Source organism: Lathyrus oleraceus, chromosome 1 (assembly GCF_024323335.1).
Source record: "Lathyrus oleraceus cultivar Zhongwan6 chromosome 1, CAAS_Psat_ZW6_1.0, whole genome shotgun sequence".
NCBI lineage: Eukaryota > Viridiplantae > Streptophyta > Magnoliopsida > Fabales > Fabaceae > Lathyrus > Lathyrus oleraceus.
The window spans coordinates 64,635,717-64,647,340 of record NC_066579.1 but is presented as its reverse complement, the minus strand read 5'-3'; the positions used below and the strand labels follow the sequence as shown (position 1 = coordinate 64,647,340).

The 11,624-nt window shown below is 28.7% G+C and overlaps 1 protein-coding gene across 1 annotated transcript; it reads left to right on the top strand.

Annotated features, from left to right (window-relative positions):
• Window positions 1-7,752: 7,752 nt before the first annotated feature.
• On the top strand, window positions 7,753-10,620 carry LOC127115355 (LEAF RUST 10 DISEASE-RESISTANCE LOCUS RECEPTOR-LIKE PROTEIN KINASE-like 1.2). The gene is made up of 4 exons (XM_051046926.1): window positions 7,753-8,939; window positions 9,027-9,059; window positions 9,160-9,393; window positions 9,688-10,620. The coding sequence occupies exons 1-4, from the start codon at window positions 8,087-8,089 to the stop codon at window positions 10,509-10,511; spliced, it is 1,944 nt and encodes a 647-aa protein (XP_050902883.1). The 5' UTR covers window positions 7,753-8,086; the 3' UTR covers window positions 10,512-10,620.
• The last annotated feature ends 1,004 nt before the right edge of the window (window positions 10,621-11,624 follow it).

Below are 11,624 nucleotides of genomic sequence, written 5' to 3'. Positions count from 1 at the left end.
GGTTGGAAGTTTACCTGAAACTTCATTTTCGTTGTATAAATAGATTCATATTCTTAGCCACTAAAAATTGGAGAGAGGATTAGGTCACTTCATTTAGATTGATCCTCTATAAATTCTGGTGTCTTCTCTCTTCCCTTATCTTTTTATTTTATGTATATTTCATTCCATTGATTTTTCGCTGTTGTATTCCAAAGTTTTCTTAAAAATATTTTTCAAACTCTAAAAATGAAAATAATTTTATTTAAAATTGTATTTTTCAAACCTCCACAATCCCCACTCTCGTGTGTAGAGTCACATGCCCAACAATTTAGAATACCTCATTAATTATATTACAAAATTCATTCACACAATAATTAAAAACAAATAATAATTATAGATGATTTTATAAAATAATTGTAATATTAGACCGGTTTATTTTATCTTTAAAAAAATAGTTTTTTTTTTGTATTTTTAAAAATAATATTTATAAAAATATTATTTCAAATATAAAAAAAAATATTTTTATATAAAATGAAATAAAAATTATTGAAGATGAAAGCACAGTCAAAATCATAATTTTTTTAAAAAAATGTATCTAAAAAATGATTTTTTTGAATAATTATCCAAAATAACTTCAAATTTAAGTTATTTTTTAAATTGCTGACATTCAAAGAAAGTTATACAATAAAGATGAAATATTATGTTGTGGTATTATCGAAGGGGTCGAGTCCAAGTGCTCGCATACCGCCCCTTATCTCCGATTTGATGGAAATTGTTTGAAGCTAACCAAAATAGTTTCACGTTGCTTGAGAATTGAGGTAATGGTAGTTTATATGCGAACACCAGATACATCTTAGTTCAACAAGATGCATTTTCTAAAAGAGAAAATTATGAAAGTTTTCATATCTAAAATAGACAATATCTAGTAGTCGTAGTGACATGAACTTGAAATTGACCAAAAATATGAAATAATTTTAACCATAGCATACAAAAATATTGATACTTCTCTTCGGTGATATTCAGTTTTTATTGGTATTTTTTCACTCTACTCTAATTTTATATTTTTTAGACTACCTTTTACTAATTATATTACAAAATACATTCAAAAATAATTAAAAAGAAATAACTATTATAGATAATTTTATAAAATAATGGTAATATTAAGCCGGATTGTTTTATTTTTAAAAACACTTTTTTTTTTTAATTTTAAAAGTAATTTTTATAAAAACTAGCGTTCAAATGGCCACGGTGCCCCTACCTCGTTTGTCCTCTTTTTTAATAAACGCACGCGTCAAAATTAAAAATGATATTTTTGTTAATTTTGATTTTAATTTAAATTATTTATATAATAAATTTTGTGATTTGCATTATCCTTATCCTTCTGCTTTTAGTGTTGCAAAAATAACTGCTCCGTTTTCATAGTTTTCTCGACGTGTATATTTATAATCGGATAAGTAATATTCAGAAGCATAATTTTTTTCTATAGATTCTTATTTTGATTTTAATTAATAAAATGAAACAAAACTATATGAGATGATGATTATAGCTGATTATCATTTCATTATAACTCATTTGCTAATAAATAAATACAAATTAATAGTAAATATAAAGAATTATAAAACAGGTAAAGTGTGAGAGGAAATTTTAAAAGGAAGATAATAAAATAATTAGTGGTTCAAATTTTAAGAGAATTTGTTACAAAAATAACTGTCCCTTTTTTGTATTTTTCTGAACGTATTTATTTATAATTGGAAAAGTAATATACTGAAGCATAATTTTTTTTCTAAAGATTCTTTTATTGATTTTAATTAATAAAAAAAAACTATATGAGATGATGATTATAATTGGTTATCATTTCGTTATAACTCCTTTTCTAATAAACAAATACAAATTAATAATAAATATATAGAATTATAAAACAGGCAAACTAATTTAACAGTGCAAACATCAAATTATGATTATCAAGATTTATCATTTTGAACTTCTAAGCAATTAATTGTTGAATAGTTCCAAATGGTTTCATAATGTTAGAGAACTCAAAACTCTCCTTCTCTCCCCTCCTCTCATGTAATTATACCATAGATGAAAGATGAAACTGCTATATAGTGTGTAATGAGGCAGCAATTAATTATATGTTAGAAAAATTTGTTCATCCATAATTTTTTTTAAACAATTATCTTTGGTTTGAAATAAATAGTACGGTAAGACAATTGCTCTTCCCAATTCTTTGTTTTATTTTTCTTTCTTTCTTTTATAACAATGAATAACCGCACATCCGAAATAAAAACTGTATTATGTGGTTGATAACATTTATATTTGATGTGCTAGTATATTATAACTGCATATTTTTATTTTATTATTTCTAAAAAAAACAGATAAGGATAAATTTGAAATACCAAAAAGAGTCACTCCAAAACTCTCTATACTTGTAATACATAGTTATAGATTTAAAAAATTAATGAGTAAGGCATATGTCAAAATATGGTACACCTAATAAATGGTACGATGGAAAAGTAATTAAAATCACTCTAACATTCCCGCTTAACAATAATTAGAGATAGTGATTAACGTTACTCTAACATAAATTAGAGAATTCAGTTTCATTTATGATATAGCTCTGATGTCAAAAGATAATATCGGTTCTCAGAAAATAGAAATTATTTTCTTTCTTTCAAATTTATTAAATAGCACACTTGAAAAGGAAGGGGATTTTATTTCAAAACCTCACATGACACTATGTTAGGAGGGTGAGTTGGACATTTTCATAAAACAATGTCTTAAACATATTTTAGTACATCATACATGATACTAAGATGTTAATTCTTTTTCTTTCTTTTCTATCACATGTCATTGTATTCCTCTAAATTATTCTATTCTATAACTTACTTAATCCAATTTAATAAAACATATTTTAGTACATCATACATGATACTAAGATGCTAATTCTTTTTCTTTCTTTTCTATCACATGTCATTGTATTCCTCTAAATTATTCTATTCTATAACTTACTTTATCCAATTTAATAAAACATATTTTAGTACATCATACATGATACTAAGATGCTAATTCTTTTTCTTTCTTTTCTATCACATGTCATTGTATTCCTCTAAATTATTCTATTCTATAACTTACTTAATCCAATTTAATAAAACATAATTTAGTACTTCATACATGATACTAAGATGCTAATTCTTTTTCTTTCTTTTCTATCACATGTCATTGTATTCCTCTAAATTATTCTATTCTATAACTTACTTAATCCAATTTAATAGGTTCTTTTTTATATGAATTACAGATTTATCATCCGAAAATATTTCTTTTCAGTGATAAAGACATAAAAGTTACTATAAAGAAAATATTATATTATATTTAAAATTATAAAACAATAATATATAATTTAAAAACATGATATATACTTCCTCAACAACATGGGATATTTTTAATACCTACAAATAACAAGTTTACTTTAAACTAAAAATAAATAATCACAAAATTCAAAATAATTATCATATTTTAGACCAACAAAAAATAATTGAATAATGTCAAACTAATTTACAATTTCTTTTTTTATTTAAATAAAAATTTGAAACTACCTCAATCCCTTTGTATAATATAAAACATATACAAAACAAGTAAAATATTTAAATTAATTACAAATATTAATAATTACAATATTCAAATTAATATAAAATTGATAGAAAAAATTGTTAAAAGTAATTTATTAACCACATACAATAACTTCTAAAACTCCCAATTGTGTTAAAAGTTATATTAATTTGATTAAAAGCAAAACAAAAGTTGGGCTAAAGAATAGAAATATTCGACATATAAAGTCCAAACAAAAAATGAATAAATTGAAACAAAAACTCCCTAAACTTGTTGGCGGTGGCTTAAGTTGTACAAAGTATTGATAACAACAATGTTTACCTTTTATATAATTATATTGAAAAACTATTTTTAATTTTAAATTCATTTTATACTTGACCTTATTATATTACTTATAAAAAAAATCAATAATATCTCAACAAAAATTAAATTAATCATTTTTATTATTTATTATTGATTGAAAAATAAAACTTATATAATTTTTTTTTGCTTTAATTTATTAAAGAGTGAAATATATTTTGAATTCTAAATTGACTGATTTTAGTATCAAATTTTAATTGTGATTTCTTATCATGTTTAAGCATCAAACTTTGATCTATGGATTTGAGACCTTCTATGTCATTATTCTATCGATTATTTTATCGATATATTGACAGTATTTTGCCCCATTTTGAATCGTCGCATACGACATTTTCATTGTTAACTAATAACAAATAGGACTGTGGGGGGAATGGTGGAAGCTTCACGCCTCCCTTCGCCATGTGTTGGGTTCAACAATCTTGCTCCCATTTTTCAGCATTATTTTTCTATTTTAAATCCCTTATTTTTTAATGATTTTACCCATTCTCTTTCACCATCCAAATATATTTTTCTTTCTGATTTGTTGACATATACTTCTTCTTTGTGACCTTATCTTCACAATTTAATTTTTCTTTATATTTTTTCAAATTATTTTCCCCCAATTACGGTCGTTGCCAAAGTTCCCCGTGAGCGTTTAAAAGAGTGTGATACTTGTTAGATTTTTGCTTAGTTTCTTTTATTTCTTATCATGTTTAAGCATCAGACTTTGATCTATGGATTCGAGACTTCCTATGTCATTATTCTACCGATTATTTTATCGATATATTGACAGTATTTCGCCCCATTTTGAATCGTCGCATACGACATTTTCATTATTAACTAATAACAAATAGGACCGTGGGGGGAATGGTGAAAGCTCCACGCCTCCCTTCGCCATGTCTTGGGTTCAACAACCTTGCTACCATTTTTCATCATTATTTTTCTATTTTAAATCCCTTATTTTTTAATGATTTTTCCCATTTTCTGTCACCATCCAAATATATTTTTCTTTCTGATTTGTTGACATATACTTCTTATTTGTGACCTTATCTTCACAATTTAATTTTTCTTTATATTTTTTCAAATTATTTTCCCCCGATTACGGTCGTTGCCAAAGTTCCCCGTGAGCGTTTAAAAGAGTGTGATACTTGTTAGATTTTTGCTTAGTTTCTTTGATTTCTTATCATGTTTAAGCATCAGACTTTGATCTATGGATTCGAGACTTCCTATGTCATTATTCTACCGATTATTTTATCGATATATTGATAGTATTTCTCCCCATTTTGAATCGTCGCATACGACATTTTCATTGTTAACTAATAACAAATAGGACCGTGGGGGGAATGGTGAAACTCCACCCCTCCCTTCGCCATGTCTTGGGTTCAACAACCTTGCTACCATTTTTCATCATTATTTTTATATTTTAAATCCCTTATTTTTTAATGATTTCTCCCATTTTCTTTCACCATCCAAATATATTTTTCTTTCTGATTTGTTGACATATACTTCTTATTTATGACCTTATCTTCACAATTTAATTTTTCTTTATATTTTTTCAAATTTATTTTCCCCCGATTACGGTCGTTGCCAAAGTTCCCAGTGAGCGTTTAAAAGAGTGCAATACTTGTTAGATTTTTTCTTAGTTTCTTTGATTTCTTATCATGTTTAAGCATCAGACTTTGATCTATGGATTCGAGACTTCCTATGTCATTATTCTATCGGTTATTTTATCGATATATTAACAGTATTTCGCCCCATTTTGAATCGTCGCATACGGTATTTTTATTGTTAACTAATAACAAATAGGACTGTGGGGGGAATGGTGAAAGCTCCACGCCTCCCTTTGCCATGTCTTGGGTTCAACAACCTTGCTCCCATTTTTCATCATTATTTTTCTATTTTAAATCCCTTATTTTGTAATGATTTTTTTCATTTTCTTTCACCATCCAAATATATTTTTCTATCTGATTTGTTGACATATACTTCTTATTTGTGACCTTATCTTCACAATTTAATTTTTCTTTATATTTTTTCAAATTATTTTCCCCCGATTAGGGTCGTTGCCAAAGTTCCCCGTGAGCGTTTAAAAGAGTGCGATACCTGTTAGATTTTTGATTAGTTTCTTTGATTTCTTATCATGTTTAAGCATCAGACTTTGATCTATGGATTCGAGACTTCCTATGTCATTATTCTACCGATTATTTTATCGATATATTGACAGTATTTCTCCCCATTTTGAATCGTCGCATACGACATTTTCATTGTTAACTAATAACAAATAGGACCGTGGGGGGAATGGTGAAAGCGCCACGCCTCCCTTCGCCATGTCTTGGGTTCAACAACCTTGCTACCATTTTTTATCATTATTTTTCTATTTTAAATCCCTTATTTTTTAATGATTTTTCCCATTTTCTTTCACCATCCAAATATATTTTTCTTTCTGATTTGTTGACATATACTTCTTATTTGTGACCTTATCTTTACAATTTAATTTTTCTTTATATTTTTTCAAATTATTTTTCCCCGATTACGGTCGTTGCCAAAGTTCCCCGTGAGCGTTTAAAAGAGTGTGATACTTGTTAGATTTTTTCTTAGTTTCTTTGATTTCTTATCATGTTTAAGCATCAGACTTTGATCTATGGATTCGAGACTTCCTATGTCATTATTCTACCGATTTTTTTATAATATAATTTGAGACATCATTGAATTTATATGTTTTTTAAATGGATAATATATTTTGGATTGTCTGCAATCGAAGTATTTCATTTGTGGACAAAGGAATCCATTTTGACACCACTAGCTTAGATGATGGATGAAAAATAAATACTAAAAAATTGTAGGCCTCAACACATCCTATCCTTTTCTGATTATGTCGTGCCTATGATTAAGTTAATATCATTCATATTTATGATAAGTTGATTTTGGATTGTGTGCAGTATTGAATAATAATTTGGATCTAGCATAGACTATGACTTTCAAAGTGTCAAATGCTTCAAGCAACTTAGTGACTTGAAGCTTAAGTTAACAATAATATATTAACATAATCACTTTATTAATCAATTTTTTTACCATAAGTTTAAAATTGGTAAATCAAGTCATAAAATGATGCAAATCTGATAAAATGATTCATATCTTCTACCAATGCTTTCCATTTACGGCATTGAGCAAGAATTTATTTTCATTATTACCAATATGTGATAATGAATCACATACACAATAATGCAATCCAATAAATTTTTCTTGACCATAGCATTTGACATTAGTTAGGCACTTACAGGTTACAATGATTCATGCCCCTCACCCATCTCTTGCTTCAAGATTTTACATCAAAATAGCATCAACATCTTGGCATGACTTGATTTCATAATGATTGTCAAAAATGACAATAATCTTAATATGATAATTTATGCACAAAATTAGCTGTCTAATTGAGTCACTAATTATAAACTCCATAAATTAAATTCATGTGACTTCAAAAGCATAAAACGCGTAGCAAATTTATTTGAAACATGTTGTTTAATTCTTAATTGGACACTTGTCAAAAGAATCCTAATCGTTAGTGCTTGATATGTGAAACAATGATGAAATAATAAAAAGTTGGTGTGAATTTAATCTTTTTGGTATAGCATTTCTTTTTAGGCCCCAGAAGAGAGTTTGTAGAATATGCATGTGTTCCCATATGAATCATGATTTTATCTTGTAAACAATTTGATGAATGGTCATGCTTAGAATAAATACATTACATTATACAGCTAACTCTAACATTTTGTAGTAAAGTATTGAGATTAAGGGAATAAATGTGTACTGGGATCTTCCCCAAATCTTGTTTTACTGATGAATGATTCAAAACATTAGGAAACTAGAGAGGTGGTACCAAAAGTTGAAAAAGCAAGAGCTTTAAAGTTGAAAAAAATAAAATTTCCCCAAAGTGGGTGCAACTTTTGCACAGTTTTAAACAGAGAAAGTTCTGTGGCACTATGAAAAAAGTGGGAGATTGTAGCATGAGGAAAACTAGGTAGACTTGGAAGTGTAACACGACAAAAATGGCTTCATCCACCTTTGCCTTTACTCTCATTCTGCACGTTTTTATTAGCAAAGTTAAAATATCACTATAAATACTTGAGTCACTTAAGTCATTATATATCTTGGAGTATATTAACAAATGCAGTTGCATTTCAATTTCAGGTTGTTGCAAGTTTTTATTAGCAAAGTCATTATGGAAAAATATCAATTTCAAATATCATTATCTTTTTCTTTCATCACCAACATCTTTATATTTCTCCCACTCTTTTTAAGCCTATTTCATATTGCTGCAGATGAAATGTACACATCTTGTGCACCTTTTAGATGCGGTGATTTTACTAATATTACCTATCCTTTCTGGAACCTTAACACACAATCTAGCTATTGTGGACACCCTGAGTTTATGGTTGATTGCCAAAATGGTAGATTGACTATGGAAATGATGTCCCAAAAGTTTTACATCCTTCATATAAATCAATCTTCTCAAGTTTTGAGGATTGCAAGAGACGATTTATGGGGTTTTCTTCCTGGTGATAAGCTCTCTTGTCCCAAACATTATATTAATGTGAAAATAGATTCTCATTTCTTCCATTACACTTCCAACAATGAAATGTATACTATATTGTATGAGTGTGGTTCTCTTCCAAATTCATACTTTTCTCCCTCGTTTCAAATTTCTTTTGAAGTAATGGATTGCTATATAGAGGGAAAATTCAATAGTGTATACATAGTATCAAATTCTAAATTGGCTGATTTTAGTGCGGTGAAGTGTGAGAATAGTATTGAAGTTCCTGGAAAATACAACTCTTTACCAAACAAATCAAGTGGTATGAAGGATATTTTAGTTGAAGGATTTGAGGTGAGATGGAATGGTGTGGAGGAAGACAGGTGCCATGCTTGTACAAAATATGGAGGGAGATGTGGATATAAAAGAGAAGAAAATGCATTTATGTGTCTCTCTAAGAGATCCGACACATCAAAAGTTCCATCAAGTAACATATTCTGTTTGAATACTTAATATTTTCTTTAAATCATCACAACTGATAGCTCATACTTGCTTTTATAACTAATTGTTGCAGGAACATGGAATTGGAAAAAGAAACTCATCGTTGGTAATAAATTCTACTTTCCTTAATATATTTCATCTTTTGTCCAATGTAGATACTTTATATACATAATATAATTAGTTACACTTCCTATGCTTTTTGAAAGGTGTTATTTCTACTGTGTTAGCAGCTCTTGCTGTCATCACATCCATTTACTTTTATGAGCGCCATAATATAAACTCTCGCAACCTCTCCTTACAACCATTTAGACTTGACAGTCAACGCATTAGCAAGAGTCAAAACTTTGGAGTCGAACACTTCATCTTTAAAGATCTTTACAAGGCTACAAACAACTTTGACAAAAAACTAGGAGATGGAGGCAGTGCAGAAGTTTTTTATGGTAAAAGATAAGACTTTTGTAATCAAAATATAGTCCCTAAGGTCAACAGTCATTGCAATCATTGATTTCAGCCATTGATCATGATCAAATGGCTAAGACTCAAAATTCTCAAACAGATAACTCGTGATGTTAGTTGTTTGGTGTATATCAAACAACTTCTATAAATGGGCTGCAATGGCTGTGGAAAACCTTGAACGAAAGAAATTGAGTATATTTTGTTTACTGTATCTATTGCCATTTTTTTTTACTTTTAATAGTCCTAACAAATATTTTCTATCATTTGATTATTTTTAGGCAAACTACTAGATAGGCGTGAAGTTGCAGTGAAAAGGTTTTTTAAATTCGGACTTAATAAAGAAAAACTATTTCTTAACGAAATAAATATACTAGCAAGAACTGTTCATCCAAATCTCGTCTTGTTACATGGTTGCACATCACTCAAAAGTCGTCGAGTTTTGGTCGTCTACGAGTATGTTCGTAATGGATCTTTGGATGATCATCTTCACGGTGACAAAGCAACACCTAATAATCTTCCTTGGAACATTAGGATGAGGATTGCCGTGGAGACAGCAGGTGCATTGAGCCATCTCCATGCTTCTAATATCGTTCATAGGGATATTAAAACTAATAATATTCTGTTAGATGCTGAATACCATGCTAAAGTAGCTGATTTTGGATTCTCGCGCCCTTTTCCTGATGATCAAAGTCGTGTTTTCACAAATCCACGAGGGACATCAGGCTATGTAGACCCCGAGTACAATGGAACTCATATACTTAGTTATAAAAGTGATGTGTTCAGTTTTGGAGTAGTGTTGATTGAGCTCATAACATCTTTGCGTGCTCATGATCGCAAGAGAAAGGATGATGAGGTCAACCTGTACGACATGGCTATTAACAGAATTCAAAATCAAACTTTGCATGGTATTGTGGATCATACCCTCGGTTTTGATACAGATTCCAAGGTAAGGCAAATGATTAATGGTGTTGCTGAGTTAGCATTTCGGTGTCTCCAAAGTTCCTGTGATATGAGACCGACAATGGAAGTTGTGCTCCAATGTTTAAAAAATCTCCAGGATGAGAATGAAGCGCCGGCAGTTCAAGTCCAAATGATGAAATAGTGTTGTTGTAAACGACTATATAATACAAAATTCTAGGGATTGATTTTAATGTTATCATGTCTCATTTTTTTTCTTCTTAGGCTTGATATCATACAAGACTCCTTTCTTACTTCTGCAGCATTCAATCTCTGATTTTATTTCTTCAATTTCTATTCTAGTAAATATACACAAAGAAACAATGATTTAAAACATCAAAAATGTATTTTTTTTCTAATCAAGTGTTGGAAGGATAATTGCAAAAAGAATGAAGAATTAATTATGAATAATAAAAAAATAGAATAAAAACTTCTTTTCATTAGGTACAAAACATAGTGCAATTTATAAAAATAAAAAAATCAATTTCTCTTAATGTTTGATATGTTTTCTTCCATAACTTTATAACCATTTAATGTCTAGGATTTGATGGTCATGCTAAACCAGAAAGGTAAAAGAAATTTTACTATCGCCTAAGGTTTTATGATACTCTTTTTTATGATAGGCTTCTATTTTGCGTAATAAATAAATTTGATTGGAAAAGCTATATTTTTGCTCTTTATATTAGCATGATTATAACCTCTTAGTTGCTTAGGAAAAGCATATTTCACAGGATCTAACCTCTTAATTGTCTGTGAAGTCATTGAAGCACTAGTAGTAATTCAAAAAGATAAAATATTTAAATGTAAATAACATGGCTCAAGTTAGATTTTTCTTTTTGTCGATAGATCCATGTGTAATTTTAAGTCATTGAATGCATTTGTGTACAATTATTAATTATCCTATCGATTCATTATGAGTTTATAATTATGCTATTATGAGAATGTAACATGTACTATTGAGAAGGTCACCTATCCCAATATTATATTGTGTTATGGTAACATGAGTGAAAACGGGACAATATAAGATTGAAATCGATTTTTATATAATAAGATTCAATCGTTTTTTTACCGATTCAAGATTCTTGTTTTTTACTCTTCACTCAAGTGATCAACCACACCTTAGTTGCAAGACGATTTTCAGCAGAATTATTTTGAAGAGAACTTTTTTTTTTGAAGTAATGAGAGAAATAATTGTATTAAGAGAAAGGGGAAGAAGACGATGGATTAATCCTATATGTATCTGAATACTTCACGTTAG

Coding starts and splice junctions, on each gene's coding strand:
- LOC127115355 (XM_051046926.1), top strand. CDS start 8,087: ATGCAGTTGCATTTCAATTTCAGGTTGTTGCAAGTTTTTATTAGCAAA. Junction 9,060..9,159: donor GAAAAAGAAACTCATCGTTG/GTAATAAATTCT, acceptor GCTTTTTGAAAG/GTGTTATTTCTACTGTGTTA. Junction 9,394..9,687: donor CAGTGCAGAAGTTTTTTATG/GTAAAAGATAAG, acceptor GATTATTTTTAG/GCAAACTACTAGATAGGCGT.